We start from the raw sequence: 18,421 nt of genomic DNA, 5'->3' as shown, positions 1-18,421 counted from the left end.
TAATTTTAAATTTACTATGTGAAAGCTTTTGCTTGTATAATTTGTGTCTTCACCTTTTTCTCAATCTTCCTTTATTGAGCACACAAAACAAATATAGCCCTTTGTGCTTTTAACATTACCAGTGAGCTGATCTGTAATGTCTGTTTGTCCAAAGCAGCATTTATAATTGTCAAGAATATGTTCCCAGTTTGCCATAGCAACAAAGATCTAGACAAATATTTTATTATAATTTTTATCTTCTATATTTTATGTATAATGGGAAGAAAGGCCCTTTGCTTTCCCTATGAAGTTATTTAAAGGGTAAATTGGTGTCCCTGTTGGTAGAAAAAAATGAAACAGCCTTTGAAGCAGTGCTTATACTAATGGACTATTGCATTCACCCAAATTGATAATACTGTTCTAAAAGAATGAAAAGAACCTTTGTACATATCAAATTTTAATTTGTAACATTACTAGCATGATGGTGGTAATCAGGCCAGTCGCCATAAAATTTTTTCTGAGAAACTACATCAGAAATCATTCTCAAGCAGCTCCTTAAACATTTTTGCTTGGTCTTGCTTTTCACAACTCATATGTGGATGCCAGTTCTTTGATTTACCTGGTAACTTTGTTCCATGTTGTAAGTAAAACATTCTACATTCTTTTTCATTAAAAAAAATTCTAATTTTTAATTTCAGTTTTAGTAGGTAGAAGTCCTAATAATGGTTATTTCATAACAGCCTTTATTAATTATTAAAAATGTGTTATTATAAACCTTTAGCTTTTCACATATGAAAAAAAATTTTTATTTCCTCTTTAAAAAAGTAAACTAAGAGTGGGCATCATACATTAACCGTAATAAGAATAAATTGGTACTCTAGCCAAAGCAGACTTACCACTGTATGTCTTGGTTCACATCTGTTTAAGTTATCTGTTTTCAGTTCTTTGTTTCCTTGGCAATAAAAGAAAAGGCTATATTATTGAAACTACTAACAATAACTCCCTGTTTCAGTATTCTAGTTGAATTGGTACTGAAAAGATCCTCATAAAATTGTTCTTGGTAATGGACTTGTTTTCCTGTGAATGATATCTGTGAAATAGTTATGTCTTATTGTTAATTCCTTTTGCCCTTTAAGGCCCATTGTGCAGATTTTTGAGTATTTCTTATTGGATATGTTCCTGAAGAGCACTGTAGTAATATAATGTTATGAAATGTTTAAAGTCCACACACTCTGTGTTCTTTCACTGTAGTTACATGTATCTATAACACATGGTATTATAAGTACTTTAAAGCCTTTCTGGGAGGGAGTGAGGCTCTTAATTCTAATAGTACCCTTTTCATTGCTAAAATCAGTGTAGTCAATCTCTAAGATTTAAGCTTTGGGAACAAATAACAGGTCTTTGTCTGCACATGGCAGTAATGCTCCTTGATGATTTTTTTCCAGTGTCACTGCGCTCCTGTCCCCGGTTGCTCAGTCATAGGATTTGTGGTGATCTTTTCCTTCTCTGAACTCCTGTTTCACTAAAGGACATAAGTGACTTAATTAACAACTAATTATGGCATTTTCTGATTTTCTGTATTTAATAAAGCCCTTGGTGCCTCAGTTCTTCCACTGGTGAAAATGAAAGTATCAGGATCTCCTTCATGCCAGTCCCATCTGCCCTCCTGCCTTCTCAGAGCTAACTGTTTTTCTGTGCCCTCTTTTTTTTTTTTAGACATCTGCAGTTTCTCTTTATACTGATTTTTTCTATTACAGTTATTGAATGTAATAATTTTTCCCACTCTTGTTTTTCACATTCTAAAAAAATTTTGAAACTGTTCAGCTCTTCAGAAAAATTGAAAGACTATTAACATGATGAATAACCCATAAACCTTTTACCTGGATTCGCCAGTTATATATCTTGTCACATTTGTACCTACTCTATCTATATTTAGAAACGCTATTTTTCCTGAATGATTTGAAAGTAAATTGCACACATGACTCTTACCCCTAAATATTTAAGCATGCTTATCCTAGGAATAAGGACATTTAAATTTAAGTCTCCCTCAGCTTGAAAAAACAACAAAGTTACTAAAACAGCAGCTTTTTTCCTCATGCTATAACCCAATCTCCTTTCACCTTTTGCTTCATTTTCTAATAGAATTTTATACATGTCACTGTCTGTATTGACTCTTTTTCCACTTAATCTTCAACACTCAGTGTTCCATCTATTCTTAGAGCTCTCACTAAAGTCACACAAGATGACTTAGCACTGTATTCCTGGATGTTGCAGATTCCTTAACAGTTAATATGTTGATAACCCCTTATTCCTGAAATACTTTTTTTTTTGGAGTCTCTGAAACTACAACTCTCAACTTCTCATTCTCCACAGTGAGCCCTCTTCGGATCATCCCTAAATTTGTATTCCTCGGGGGTCTGTCTTCTGTATACATTCCTGGAGTGATTTTATCTTCCATATCTTTTGCTACCTTAGACTGGGGCCTTATTATTTCTATTTGTGATTACTTTTGCAGTCTCCTCTAACTTCCTGATTGTAACCCTTTCCTCTTTCACGGTAGTGATCTCACTAAATGCAAATTGCATAATCATATTACTTATCCACTTAAAATTTTTGGCTTGTTCCTTACCGTCTTTAGAGTTGAACCCAAACTTGTGTCCTAGCTTCCAAGAGGCTTTGTGCTATGACTTTTGTCTGCCTCTTTACTTTCATTATCCTTTTCTTCCCCAGTCTTGCCCTTCTGTGCTCTGGTGTACTGAGTTACTTGCTGTTCTTCAGATGCATCATGCTTTTCATGTCAGTGTCTGAACATGCTGCCTGTGTCCAGTATCTGCAGTGTCCTTTTCTAATTTTCTGGTCTCCAACTCGTATCTCTAGCTCCTCTTCAGAAACTCAAAATTCAGCTGTCACAATCTGAAAAAATCTCATCTGATCATAGCAAATTATCTTTTAACTTAGTGTTCTGTTATATAGCAATTACCACACAGTGTTGTATTTACCTGTTTGTATTCCTGTGCCCCACTAGAATGTGTTGAATGCAACATGTCATATGCTTTAATCTTTAGTATCTAGTAGAGTGACTAGCAGAGTAAGTATGTACTCTGTAATGTGTGTTGTAAGAATACATGTGAGAAGACACAGTATTAAATTTTAATCCTGAAGTTATTTGGGAAGCAGTGTGACTGTATAATCAGGGAATGAACAGTAGGTACTGGAAAAAAAATCATTTTAATTCCTCACCTTGCACCATTGGCTCTCAAACACTTAATTATGGGTGAATTACAATCGAAATTAGAAGAAAACAAGTGAATTCTTAAATCTGATTTCCAAAGAAGAAGAAATATTTTAAAGTTAAAAGTGATTCACAAAATTGCAATGGAGTAAAATAAATATGAAGGAAATTTTAATTTTCAAAAAGCACCTGGTTCTCAGACAGATTAAGTCATTAGACCAAGACACTGGACTAGGCTTATGTAGGTAGTGCCAGATCTGGGATTAAAAGGTAAACTTATTTATAAACACACACAAGCAGACATACCAGTTCTGTGCTCTTTCTGCTAGTTAACAAAGAGCTGAAACTTTTCTTCATGTTACAGATGTAATCCATACTTTTAAGTGGATTACTTTCACTCATTCCCAGTACTCTCAGTCTGTTCCTTCCTCAGCCTTTCTCCTTTCTGTAAATGCTGTAACCACCATTCAGCTGCTTAAGCCAGGAAACTGGTAGTCACTCTTGATTTCTCTCAGTTCTGCCAGTTTTCTCCTTGCTCACTGCCACCAGCACTAGTCCAAGCCACCATTATTTCTCTCTGTAAGACCACAGTAGATTCTTTGTGTTTGTGTGTGCTTGTGTATTGTGTAATTTTTAAAGTAGAGGTGATAGTCACCTAACAAATGTCACCATTTTAACGAGTACATAACTGATTCTAGAATATTTTCATCACCCCAAACAAGTAACTTCATACTCATTAAGCACTCACTCCTCCTCCTGCCATACCTTGTGTTAACCTTAAAAAATAAAACTACCAGTTATTTTACTGGCAAAAATAGGTTTATTTGGGACAAGCAAGCTATGGCAAAACCACAGGCAAGTCCAAAGAACAAAGGAGAGGAATGCTCTTTATTATAGAGGAAAATGGGGGAGCTGGGAGTGGCTGTTAAAAACAAAAAGTCTAGTGGAGTAAACTGGGAGTTTACAATACAGTGGCTTTTCATTGGCTGAGTTCTGGCAGTCTTTCATTAGCCGTGCTGCTGCTGGGAGAAGAGGAGAGCCTTCCTCCTGCTGGGTGATAAGGTAATATCTAAAGCAGCAGCAGCCTGCAAGGCCCGTCTCCTAAGGTTGGTCTTCTCGTTTGATCTGCAGTTGAGGATGGGTATTAGGGTACAGAGCCATCCTTGCTGGCCTCTGAACCTGCACGTCAGTGAGGTTTCTCTATTACACCTGGTAGCCACTAATTACTTGACCTCTGTGGTTTGCCTGTTGTGGACATTTCATGTAAATGGAACCATACAGGACCATATATCTGTCTTCTGTCACTTAATGTTTTAAAATTTCATTCATATATCAGTACTGCATTCTTTTTATAACTCAGCAGTATTCCACTGTATGGATATACATCAATTTATTTATCTGTTCATCCTTTGATAGACATTTTAGTTTTTTCAACTTTTTGGCTATTATGAATAATGCAGCTATTAACATGTATATAAGCTTTTTTGTGAACACATGTTTTCAAGTTCTTGATTAGATTAGATGCCTAGGAGTAGAATTGCTGGGTCAAAAGCTTTAACTTTTTGAGGAACCACCATAACTCTTTTCCATAGTGGCTGCACCATTTTACATTTTCACCACAGTGTATGAGTGTTCCAGACATCCTGACAACACTCGACACTAGACTCTTAACTGACCTCCTAGTTTCTACTCTCCTATCTGTTCTCTGCAAGGCAGCCAGTGTGATCATTTAAAATTTAAGGCAAAACTTGTCACAAACAGGTACAGCTCCACGGCTGTACCTTGTTTCACATGGGCATTGAGGGGTCAGGGTGTTGTGTGTCACAGCTAATGGATTCCCATGTGTGTTTTTCTGACCCTCCCTAACCAGGAAAGTTTTCTGGACTCCAGCTATGTGAGATCTCTTCTTTTTATCTGCCTTGTTCTTGCCCATCTCAGACCTTCAGTGCTTGTGTTTGTTTCTGCCTAGAATACTTCTTGCATAGCTGATTCCTTGTAACCTTTTGTTTTCAACTTGTCATCTCAGAGATGTCTCTTCTCCTTTTCCTTCCCTCTCCCCCTTTGCCCTCCCCCAATCAACTGGGAGCTCAGTGAAGAAAGAGATAATGAATGTCTCATTCACTACTGTCTTCCTCTTTGCTAACACTGAAACTGAAACAGGATAGGTCTTTAGTAATACCTGTTGGAAATGAATGAATGAATATTACCTGTCAGCTAGTTATATTTAAAGTACATGTATGTAGTAACTGGCTTTTTCATGGTAGAATATAGTTACAGACAGAAATCAATGAATGTGGTGGCCATTTTACTAACTATTAGCAACACTTTATAAGATTTTGGTAAGTGAGCTGCAGTAGAAATTTCTGGAAAGGAAAAGAAGTATGAACAACTGTACTACAGATTCTAGGAAGGGTAACATGAAAGGAGCCCTCTTTCTATCTTCATTTGTCTTTGCAGAATAACTGCCCTTTTTGTTTTAGAACCTGCTGGATAGAGAAATCATGTGCCAGAAGACAGTCTGCATGCTTTTGCCTTTTAATGGCTGCTGATGTAAGCACTTTGATGCACAACTGGGGATGGGGATGATGCTAAGGAAAAGGGTTTAGGAGTACTGAGTTTAGGTTAAGCTTGGTTGTACAGAAAATAAGTATTGTAGATACCCTGTAAGTATGTTTTAACAGTTTTTGCCCTGCCATGTATACTCTGACAATAAGAAACTGGTCTGTTTCAGATACCCTTGTGGTTATGGTTTTGGGTTCATTATGGAAAGTCTAATAACAAGCTCACTTGAATTCTTTTCTCTATCCCTGATTTATTTAATTTTTTTGTTAAGGTGTCATTGATATACAATCTTCTGAAGGTTTCATGTGAGCAACATTGTGGTTACTACATTCACCCATATTATCAGTTGCCCCTCACACCCCATTGCAGTCACTGTCCATCAGCATAGTAAATTGTTGTAAAGTCACTACTTGTCTTCTCTGTGCTATACTGCCTTCCCCGTGATCCCCCTCCCTATATTATGTGTGTTAATCATAATGCCCCTTAATCCCCTTCTCCCTTCTTCCACCCACCCTTTCCACCCCCTTCTCTTTGTTAACCATTCAGTTTTGCTTTGTTGTTATACTCCACAAGTGAGTAAAATCATTTGGTACTTGTCTTTCTCTGCCTGGTTTATTTCACTGAGCATAATACCCTCTAGCTCCATCCATATTGTTGCAAATGGTAGGATTTGTTTTCTTCTCATGGCTGAGTAATAAACCATTGTGTATATGTACCACATCTTCTTTATTCATTCATCTACTGATGGGCACTTAGGTTGCTTCTGTATCTTGGCTATTGTAAATAGTGCTGAAATAAACATAGGAGTGCATATGTCTTTTTCAAACTGGGCTGCTGCATTCTTAGGGTAAATTCCTAGAAGTGGGATTCCTGGGTCAAATGGTATTTCTGTTTTTAGTTTTTTGAGGAACCTCCATATTGCTGTCCACAATGATTGAACTAATTTACATTCCCACCAGCAGTGTAGGAGGGTTCCCCTTTCTCTGCATCATCACCAGCATTGTTGGATGTTGGCCATCCTAACTGGTGTAAGGTGGTATCTCATTGTGGTTTTAATTTTCATTTCCCTGATGATTAGTGATGTGGAGCATCTAAGAGTTTTATGGTTTCATGACTTACATTCAGGTCTTTCATCCATTTCGAGTTTACTTTCTTGTATGGAGTTAGACAATAATCCAGTTTCATTCTCTTACATGCAGCTGTCCAGTTTAGCCAACACCAGTTGTTGAAGAGGCTGTCGTTTCCCCATTGTATAACCATGGCTCCTTTATTGTATATTAATTGACCAAATATGTGGGGGTTTCTATCTGGGCTCTCTGTTCTGTTCCACTGATCTATGGGTCTGTTCTTGTGCCAGTACCAAATTGTTTTGATTACTGTGGCTTTGTAGGAGAGCTTGAAGTTGGAGAGTATAATTCCCTGGCTTTATTCTTCCTTCTCAGGATTACTTTGGGTATTCAGGGTCTTTTGTGGTTCCATATGAATTTTAGAACTGTTTGTTACAGTTCGTTGAAGAATGCTGTTGGTATTTTGATAGGAATTGCATTGAATCTGTAGATTGCTTTAGGCAGGATAGCCATTTTGACAATATTAATTCTTCCTATCCATGACCACGGGATGTGTTTACATTTATTGGTATCTTCTTTAATTTCTCTCATGAGTGTCTTGTAGTTTTCAGAGTATAGGTTTTTCACTTCCTTGGTTAGGTTTATTCCTAGGTATTTCATTCTTTTTGATGCAGTTATGAATGGAATTATTTTCCTGATTTCTCTCTCTGCTAGTTCATTGTTAGTGTATAGGAATGCTACAGATTTCTGTGTATTGATTTTGTATCCAGCAACTTTGCTGAATTCAGATATTAGATCTAGTACTTTTGGAGTGGATTCTTTAGGGTTTTTTATGTACAATATCATGTCATCTGCAAACAGGAACAGTTTAACTTTTCACTGCCAATTTAGATGCCTTTTATTTCTTTGTGTTGTCTGATTGCTGTGTCTAGGACTATGTACTATGTTGAATAAAAGCGGGGAGGGTGGGCATCCTTGGCTTGTTCCTGATCTTAGAGGAAAAACTTTAAGCTTTTCTCTGTTTAGTATGATGTTGGCTGTGGGTTTGTCTTAAATGGCCTTTATTATGTTGAGGTACGTGCCTTCTATACTCATTTTGTTGAGAGTTTTTATTATGAATGGATGTTGAATTTTGTCAAATGCTTTTTGGCATCTGTGGAGATGATCATGTGGTATTTGTCCTGCTTTTTGTTGATGTTGTGGATGATGTTGATGGATTTTCGAATGTTGTACCATCCTTGCATCCCTGGGATGAATCCCACTTGGTTATAGTGTATGATCCTTTTGATGTATTTTTGAATTTGGTTTGCTAATATTTTGTTGAGTGTTTTTGCATCTGTGTTCATCAGGGGTATTGGTCTGTAATTTTCTTTTTTGTGGTGTCTGCCTGGTTTTGGTATTAGACTGATGCTGGACTCATAGAATGAGTTTGGAAGTATTCCCTCTTCTACTTTTTGGAAAACTTTAAGGAGAAGGGGTATTAGGTCTTCACTAAATGTTTGATAAAATTCAGCGGTGAAGCCATCTGGTCCAGGAGTTTTGTTCTTAGGTAGTTTTTTGATTATTGATTCAATTTCATTGCTGGTAATAGGTCTGTTCAGATTTTCTGTTTCCTCTTGGGTCAATCTTGGAAGGTTGTATTTTTCTAGAAAGTTGTTCATTTCTTCTAGATTATACAGTTTGTTAGCATACAATTTTTCATAGTATTCTCTAACAATTTGTAGTTCTGTGGTGTCCATAGTGTTTTTTCCTTTCTTATTTCTTATTCTGCTGTGTAGATTCTTTTTTTTCTTGAGAAGTCTGGCCAAGTGTTTATTTATATTGTTTGTTTTCTCAAAGAACCACCTCTTGGTTTCATTGATTCTACTGTTTTATTCTTCACAGTTTTATTCATTTCTGCTCTGATCTTTATTATGTCCCTCCTTGTGACTTTGTACTTTTTTTGTTAGTTTCATTAATTGTGAGTTTAGACTTTTCATTTGGGATTGCTCTTCTTTCTTGAAGTAAGCCTGTATTGCTATATACTTTACTTTTAGAATGGCCTTCACTGCATCCCACAGATTTTTTTGGGGTGTTGAGTCATTGTTTTCATTTGTCTTCATGTTTGGTTGATTTCTGTTTTTATTTGGTCATTGATCCATTGGTTATTTAGGAGCACATTGTGAAGCCTCCATGTGTTTGTGGAATTTTTCATTTTCTTTACATAATTTATTTCTAGTTTCATACCTTTGTGGTCTGAGACACTCGTTGGTACAATTTCAATCCTTCTGATTTTACTGAGGCTCGTTTTGTATCCTGGTCTGTGATCTATTCTGCAACATGTTGCATATGCACTTGAGAAGAATGTGTATCCTGATGCTTTTGGCTGTAGTGTTCTGTAGATGTCTGTTAGTTCCGTTTGTTCTAATGTGTTGTTCAGTGTCTCTGTCTCCTTACTTATTTTCTGTCTGGTTGATCTGTCCTTTGGAGTGAGTGGTGTGTTGAAGTCTCTTAAAATGAATTCCTTGCATTGTATTTCCCCCTTGACTTCTGTTAGTATTTGTTTCACATAATCAGGTGCTCCTATGTTGGGTGCATACATATTTATAATGGTTATATCCTTTTACTGGACTGATCTCTTTATCATTATGTAATGTCCTTCTTTGCCTCTTGTTACTTTCTTAGTTTTGAAGTCTTAATTCATCTGATACAAATAATGTAACTCCTGCTTTTTTCTGCCTATTAGTTGCATAAAATATCTTTTTCCATCCCTTCATTTTTAGTCTGTGTATGACTTTGGGTTTGAAGTGAGTCTTGTAGGCAGCATAGAGATGGGTCTTTTTTTTTTTTTTTATCCATTCAGTGATTCTATGTCTTTTGATTGGTGCATTCAGACCGTTTACATTTAGGGTGATTATCAATAGGTATGTGCTTATTGCCATTGCAGGCTTTAGATTCATGGTTACCAAAAATTAAAGGGCAGCTTCTTTACTATCTAACAGTCTAATTTACCTCGCATATTACGCTATTTCACAAACAATCTAAAGATTCCTTTTTTTTCCTCCCTTTTTCTTCCTTCTCCACTCCTTAAATATTAGGTGTCATATTACTCTTTGTGTATCCCTTGACTGACTTTTTGGGTGGTTGATTTAATTTTGCATTTGCCTAGTAATTAATTGGTCTGTTTCCTTTACTGTGGTTTTATTTTCTCTGGTGACAGCTATTTAGCCTTAGTAGCACTTTCATCTAAAGCAGTCTGTGTAAAATACACTGTAGAGATGGTTTGTGGGAGATAAATTCCCTCAGCTTTTGCTGTGGGAGGTAAATTCCCTCAACTTTTGCTTGTCTAGTAGAAATTGTTTAATCCCAGCTCAAATTTAAATGATAGTCTTTCTGGGTAGAGTATTCTTGGTCCAGGGCCCTTCTGTTTCATTGCATTGAGTATGTCATGCTGCTCCCTTCTGGCCTGTAAGGTTTCTGCTGAGAAGTCTGATGATAGCCTGATAGGTTATCTTTTGTAGGTTATCTTTTTTCTCTCTCTGGCTACTTTTAATATTCTGTCCCTGTCCCTGGTCTTTCCTATTTTAATTACTATATGTCTTGGTGTGTCTTCCTTGGGTCCCTCGATTGGGAGATCTGTGCACTTCCATGGCCTGAGAGACTATTTCCTTCCCCAGATTGGGGAAGTTTCCAGCAATTATTTCCTCAAGGAAACTTTCTATCTCTTTTTCTCTCTCTCTTCTTCTTGTACCCCTATAATGTGAATGTTGTTCCATTTGGATTGGTCCCACCATTCTCTTATTATTCTTTCATCCCTAGAGATCCTTTTTTCTCTCTCTTTCTGGCATTTGAATTCTTGTATGTACAAATTTTTTTGTTATTTCATTCTAGTGATTCCTATGGAATAATAACTTTGTGTAGGTTGTGCCCTGTAGTGCTCTAGTCTAATCTCTTGAGCTTCCCAGCATTTGGAGCAATGGTAGTGGTCGCTGGTGAGCAGCACCAGAGGCGCCTGGGAGGAAATAGCTCTTTCCTCTTCCTGGCTGCTGTTCCTGCCTCCATTGCCAGGGCTAGTGGGCCGAGTGCACAGGGAGCATCCTCTGTGTTACACCCCTGTAGTTGCCATAGGTGGGTCTGCCCTCCAGCTGGCCTGGTGCAACGGTGGGGGTAGCAGGTGAGTAGACTGGTGCCTTCCGGGAGGAAGGAGTGGCAGGCTGCATATCGTGGTAGTGGGCCTCAGCACTGTGTAGCCAGCAGGGGGATGGAGCACCTGAAGCTCCTGAAAGTTTCCAGCCTGCTGGGCTGAGTGCACTGGAACTGTTTTGGCCACCTTCCCTTCTCCTGAGCAGCAAGTGCTGTGTAATCCTTGCCCCTTTAGCACCCGTCTCGCTGTTGGGAAGTCTTTCAAAGTGCCTGTCTTTCTTTTGTCCCTGAGTGGCTGGTTATGGATACCTGTTCTCCACAAGGGGCTGGAATCTCAGTTTCTCCAAATATTCTGCCTGTCTTTGCTTTCCAACACCTCTAATCTCCAGAGCACCATGTAATGTGGGTTTGTGCTCCCAGAGCAGGTCTCCAGGGCTGGGTGTTTAGCAGTCCTGGGCTTCTCCTCCCTATCTGCTCCATTTCTCTTCCTCTGGCTGGATTATTGCTTTGCTACTTTACCCTTTTCTGTGATATTTTCCCCAGTTGTAGGCTGTCTGTTGCAGTTTTCAGGTTGCTCTTTCAGGATTCGTTGTATTTGCTGTATTTTAGTGTTAAATGTGGTTTTGGGAGGAGCTTTCTGCCTCATGCCACCATCTTTTCCAGTCTCTCCTCTCTACCCTTGATTTTATGTGTGTGCGTATTCTCATTCTTTTAGCAAATGGCAGATCAGTTTAACGCGTCAGAACTGTTTAGAGCAGTGATAATGCTATAACTTAAAGTATGACATATATGCATATTTACATTTCAGCAGTCATTTGGGGAAGAATCTACAGTTGCTGATGGACAGAGTGGATGAAATGAGCCAAGACATAGTGAAGTACAACACATACATGAGGAACACGAGCAAGCAGCAGCAGCAGAAACATCAGGTGGGTGTCCGGAGTCTGGGGCACCTAAGGCCCCAGAGTCCCCTGAGTCCCCTCAAGACACCTGAGGCCCCTGAGGCATCTCTGGTGAAACACTGACTGTTAGCTGGTGGCTCTGTATCATATTTACAAAGACTATTCTTTATATGGTATGCATCTAATATATCATTTTAAGTTGTACTTAAATATATAGTCTTTAAGAGAGCTGGTATATTACTCTTAGATTGTAATGCTAAGGTTATGCAAATAAGATACATTTATTGAGCAAATCAGAGGCACAGAGGTTCTAGAGTGTCACAACTCATTTCTTCACTAACTGTAATGGTTTTGTAGCGGTTCATTGCAGCATAGTTAGCAATCTTCAGTTCATTTAAAAAACTGAGCAATTGTGATTAAGAGCAAGCAATTTTGATAGGAAATAATAGACCAACTGCTGTGAAATAGATAGTATAATACAGATAAAAACCCTAGACTTAACCAGTATTCTCATACACACATATATACTGCTATGGCCGTTTAACCTTTTCTTTCTTAGTGTTGTCTGAAGGCCACATGATTTTCATGGTTCCTGGAATACTAGTTTTGGACTATATTGCTCTGCAGTGTTCTTAGTTTTTGATTCATAGATAAGTTGATTCCAGAATGTTTATCTTTGTGAGTGTTTGTATGACTGTTCTGTGTCCATTAAAATATACTGTAAATTAGGTGTTGTTAACTATAGAATTTTATGCATAGCTGATTCTGAGCGTATTATATTAAAAATTTTTTTAAGTATCTGTTCATATGTTTAGTTAAATTTACAATGCTTTGTTTTTACCGTACTTACAATTTTAAAAACACATGATCTATAAAGTATCTTTTCTAACTGAAAAGGTGGTGGTGAGGATGGTAATGGTGAAAAGCTTTTATAAATGGGAGGTGGGGGGCCCAGCTTGATTCTGTTCTCTTGCTGGTTCCTCCTGTAGGTAAAGGATGCATCGTGTACTATCAAATTGAAAATCCGTCACCTGTGAGACAACTGAATCTGGAAACCAGTCTTACAGATATTTTTCAGAATTCTGATGTGTCTTAAAATTTTGCATTTGACATTTATTTACCAGTACCATTCATAACCCTTTGTAGATTTGTCTCACACCCCATAATGAATGTAGAATCTTTGCAAAGCAAGGTACTTTCCTTCTTTAAGAATATAAGAAAATTTTTACTAGCTGACCTCATTACCTGATCTTTTAAGACTGTGTATAGAATTATTTCCTCTGTTGTTGTAAGCAGTCCACAACTATTAGCTCTTGATTGTATATAAGTTTGTAGTCGATCTGTGACTTCTTATTATATCCCTACCTTCTCTTCAGAAAATCATTAGGAATCCAGAGGTTGAAAGTTTTTGAAGCATTATCTAAACTAACCTTTCTTAGCTGTAGAGCTAAAATAAAGCCCAGATGATTATGTTGTTAAGAATAGCAAATAGTATAATAATAATAGTGATGATGATGTTATATTAGTAACAGCATCAGTGTTATAGTTATTTTGGTCAATAGGAATAAAGTTGAAGAAGTTCTCCAGTGTGGTTGTTCATTACTTGGTTATTAAACTTAAAATGATTTGTAATGCTGTCCATCACTCTGTTGTCAGAAATGGCAGAGTTACTCCCTGTGTCTCACTGATCATAAGCCTCTGCCTTTGAGGACCCCTGTTTCTCACATAACCACTTCTATTTTTCCATATCATTAGTGATAGACCTTAGAGCTCAAAGTGACCCTAGAGTTTACATCAAAGAAATTTTCTTTGTTGCCATATTTATTAGCCACTTAGAAGCAAGAGTTATCAAGGGTCACCATTTATAACTCTGAGATTAGAATTCAGAGCAATGGGATTTCACTGATTGCTTAAGTAGGGGAGGCCTTTGTTTCTGGTCAGGTGGTGAAAAAGAACCAAATTGTTTCTCTCTGAATTTTAGTACCAGCAGCGACGCCAGCAGGAGAACATGCAGCGCCAGAGTCGAGGAGAACCCCCACTCCCTGAAGAGGATCTGTCCAAGCTCTTCAAACCACCCCAGCCCCCTGCCAGGATGGATTCTCTGCTCATTGCAGGTATTGTTAGCCAGGGCACAGCATGGCTAGTTTTCTTTGTTCTTTAGGAAGTTGGAGACAGTGAGAGATTTACAAACAAAAATGCATCAGAAAGCTAATGTATTTTAAATGGTTGAGTGATGAATTTGAATCTAGAAGCTACAATTTCTGAAATTTAAGAACTTGTCTGTTATTTCTAAGGTCCTTTTTGGTGCTTCGTTCTGTGTTTATCTAAACATTTTTGAGATGATATAAAGTTTCTAAAATGGAAAGGTTTTATATGAGTCATCTTTCATGGAAACCAAGAAAAAATGCTTAAAATCTTATAATGTGAAAAATCATTTATCTCCAGCCCCTTACTTTTCAGGGTCTAGCCTAGCACTGAGCCTGTCTAAATGTGAGTGTGAATCTTTTAACTGAATTGGATTTTCTGTCTTGAAGAAAAGTATTTCCTTTATTTGATGTATATTGTAGCAACATGAATGTCATTCTGGATGAACTTTCTCTGAGAGTAGTTAACACATAACACTGCTTTTAAGTGGTAGAGGTCTGTGTCCTCTGCTAGGACTTGATTTCAAATATGTAACATTTATGCTTATTTAACCTTATTTCTGTATCAGCATTATATTTCTCCTCAGCAGATGGAAAGGAGCCACCAACTTCCAGAACTGCAAAGTGACTCGACCCACCTGACTTGGATAGGAGCAAGTAGTTTTCAGTGTGCGCTCTGGAAACATTAAAGGCTCTCCCCCCAAGCCAAGACAGAGCAGGAGCAGAGATTCAGTCAGCCGGTTGGCTGTGCGAGATTAATAGGGTGAAAATCTTCCATAATTTCTCAATTCTGTTGATAAATTTTTTAGTGTGTATGGGGGAATTCCAAATTTCTTAAAACTTTCTGGTACAAGGATAAATTAAGTTTGGGAAACTGAGACACATATTTTACTTAAGGTCCAATTCAAGCAGAATTGTATTTCTTATACTTTAAAAAAATGTGTAATTTGCATCAGATTAGATTTAAGGCTGGAAGAGCAGTTGATGGAGCCCCTTTTTTATTGGGCTCTCTGCTCCTGCTCTGTCTTGGCTTGGGGGGAGAGCCTTTAATGTTTCCAGAGCGCACACTGAAAACTACTTGCTCCTATCCAGGTCAGGTGGGTCGAGTCACTTTGCAGTTCTGGGAGTTGGTGGCTCCTTTCTACCTGCTGAGGAGAGCTGGCACTGTTTTCTCACTTGTCTTAGTACAGTGTTGGTCTCATCTGCATTGTCAGTATATTTTGATTGACAGCTAATATGTTCTTAACTGCAGGTAGCCTTTTAAAAAGTTGTAGTTTTTCTTGATTTTCCATATAACCAAGGATGAAAGATAGCTGTTTTCAAAAGAACTTATATATTCTTTATTCCACTGTGGACAGATAGAATTGATTCTAATTAACTACTGATTCAAAATATAATAAAATTCTGGTGAATCTGTATTTTGCTGATTTTCTTGTTTGACTAGTGTTCTAGGTCATTTTATACTTTGTGGAACATTATGACCTTTTTCTCACTTTCCTGAATGCACAGGCCAGATTAATACTTACTGCCAGAACATCAAGGAGTTCACTGCCCAAAACTTGGGCAAACTCTTCATGGCCCAGGCTCTTCAAGAATACAACAACTAAGGAAAGGAAGTTTCCAGAAAAGGAGTTAACATGGACTTTAGAGATCACTGGGGCAAATCTTAGAAGAAATATATTTGCATATTGAAAAATCTTATAGCTAATAATAAAATAAAAGTAAAACAATCTTGACTACTTGCTCATTTGGTTTTAGACACGCTACATCTAGTTTCTAATTTTTGTGTTGCTTATACCTATTTATTTGCTATAACGGGCTTGACCAGAAGCTTCACCAGGCGCAGACCCACAGGGTCCATCACCTTTGCTACCTCTGAGGTACCACACTTCAACCCAGAGTCAACTTTATCGCTGTCAAACAAAAACAATAAATGGAAGGCCAGGCACCATGTGTCCCCACACCTGGAATCACTGGTTTGCTCATGGGTCTGCATTTTCATTTCTTCTGGTGATGGTCAGCTGCTTCTCATGCTCATACGCTATTCATTGGGCATAAGAATTAAAAAAAAAAAATCATTTCACCAAAGGACCATATTTTTTTGTATGAAAATGAAGCTCATTCTATGTGTGTGTGTGTGTGTGCATGTATGTGTGTGTGTGTGTGTGTGTATAATATATATATATATATATATATATATATATATTAGGACTTCTTGTTTTATCTTTTCCATACTGTAATGTATAATTCTGCTAACAGTAAGTTTTATGCGTAAGGAAAAGAAGAATTGGGAGAACAGTGGTACATTGGAAAAACAAAATAATTTTGTGTTTGAAAGAAAAATCCTGCAATTTATGTAAGGCCAAAAATCAGTGTGATTTGCCAGCCAATGGAGGTACACATATGAGACTCTTAGTATTTTGATAATCTTCACCTTGAAAACATGGCCCCTGGGAAGACATCAGAAGGAATGTATAAAGGGTAAGGAGAGCTGCAAAGTCCTTTTCTTCTGACAGCATTGCTTTGGAGGCACCACTGGGGCTGTGGGGTCAGGCAGCTGGATTGAAACCTGGCTTTTTTCCCCTTGGTGTGGGTTTAGACAAGTTCCTTAACCTTCCTGTGCCTCATTCTGTCAGCCAGATGAGATGAGAAAAGGGGACGCATGTATTCCCTCATAGGGTTAAAGGAGTTCATTGAGGATTGGGGTAGAGCATGGAGAATAGTGGCTGCTATGTAGGAGGCAGGCAGTGTGTTCTATGGTGATGGGTACGCTCTAGGCTCTCTACTCAGGATTTGGCGTTATTAGCATGTTTTTGCTTTTAAAAAGCTCTGGCTCTTGAACATTCCAGAATTCAAGTACCTGTTCACATCAATTTCCTAGGATAATTCTTATTGGTTGAAGAGTATATAAAATTCTAAGGCTTTTTAACTGTATTGCCCAGATTGCCTTTGGGAAGGTTTTGCTGATTTATATTCCCACCTGTGATGATGCCTTATTTGAGTCAACACACATTTGAGTGTGAGTGTGTTAGATAGAGGGGATATATGGATGAACAAAACTGGTCCTGGTCCTTGCCCTTGTAATTTGTATACTCCATTGGTTCATTTCACTGCATTCTGACTGCCTAGATTTGGAATTTCATTGTGAAATTAAAATACCCTTGAATATCAAAGAGCAAAATGAAAGGGTGGAAAATCACTTCCTCCTGGATTTAATAACCTTAATTACTGTTTTTCTTCATGGTGTAAGACTAATTTAACAGAATTCAATTATATATTTTAAAGGTGTGATTCTTAAATTCCATATGACTGTTTAGATACCGTAACTTGGAGTTAATATGTGAGTACACATTTAATGGAAGATTTCAGTGGTTTTTGAGTTAGGAGCTACTGTAGTGGGAAAAACTGTTTAGGAAAATATGTCAATGGAAATTAAATCTCCACAGTATGTAGTGTTAGGGAATAGCTTCTGTTCAGCATTTGATTTGAGTGCTACATTCTGACATTTTTCAGGAGCAAATACATGTGGTTCATCTTCTATAAATATTTGCAGTTTCTTCGAGTTAAAATGAGAAAAGCTTGTAAACTGAGTACCAGGTCTGATAAATCATTCACTTAGCAAGAACAAAAAGGAAAAGCTAGCATGTTAATCTAATGGAAAATTAAATGTTATGAACCAAAAAAGTACAACATATTTGACCTGGATAATGCTTTAGAAGATACTGTTTAAGAAGACATAGCATTATCCTTAATTGAAAATACCTGAGAAAATGAATCTTTAGCCTGCCCCAAATACCTTATTCTTTTACTATTGAGGTAAATTAAACAATTTTTTCCCTCATTTTTGGAAGCTTGGAAATTGATATGTGGTTATCTAATGTTCACTTGACTGATGGAGCTTGGTGTTTGTGATTTCTCAGTTACAGCATCTTAATAACTTTAGTGCCTCCCAAAGTGTTACTATATTGTTCATACTGTTTTTGTAACATTCTTTGGAAAGCCTAAGTAAAACCTTCACTTTCAGACCATGCTGGCATTGAACTCTGGTGTGGGTATCAGAATGTTATTAAAGAATATTTTGAGTTGTAAACTTCATTTTTATAGCAAATGTTTCTCATTAAATTAAATATATAATACACCATTTGTCGATTTTTTTCTTTCCTCATTGGGCATCTTTCTCTGTGATAGTTCTGTCCCAGAAATGGGCCAAGAGTTTTAAGAGATGATATTAAACGGGCTCAAGACCAGTGCCTGTAGGGCTTTACTTGAGCAAAGGACTCAAGGGCCCCTCAATAGGATCAAGTTGGCAGTGCCTTGGAGAGTGCATTGGGCCATCTCAGCAGAGGATTCTTTATTTGACGTGTATAGAGGGGTGATGGTGGTTGGTGAATAGTGAAGGAAACGATGAAGATC

The 18,421-nt window shown here is 37.5% G+C and overlaps 1 protein-coding gene across 1 annotated transcript in view; it reads left to right on the top strand.

Moving 5' to 3' along the window:
- Positions 1-18,144, top strand: part of EIF3H (eukaryotic translation initiation factor 3 subunit H) — a 101,503-nt gene extending 83,359 nt beyond the window's left edge. The window contains exons 6-8 of the mRNA XM_037010912.2: positions 11,771-11,891; positions 13,846-13,978; positions 15,518-18,144. Coding sequence (XP_036866807.1) covers positions 11,771-11,891; positions 13,846-13,978; positions 15,518-15,615 — 352 coding nt within the window. The 3' untranslated portion in view covers positions 15,616-18,144. The remainder of the gene's footprint in view (positions 1-11,770; positions 11,892-13,845; positions 13,979-15,517) is intronic.
- Positions 18,145-18,421: the final 277 nt, after the last annotated feature.

Source organism: Manis javanica, chromosome 2, assembly GCF_040802235.1.
Source record: "Manis javanica isolate MJ-LG chromosome 2, MJ_LKY, whole genome shotgun sequence".
Taxonomy (NCBI): Eukaryota; Metazoa; Chordata; class Mammalia; order Pholidota; family Manidae; genus Manis; species Manis javanica.
The sequence above is the reverse complement of the archived record's forward strand: the minus strand, read 5'-3'. Positions and strand labels throughout refer to the sequence as shown.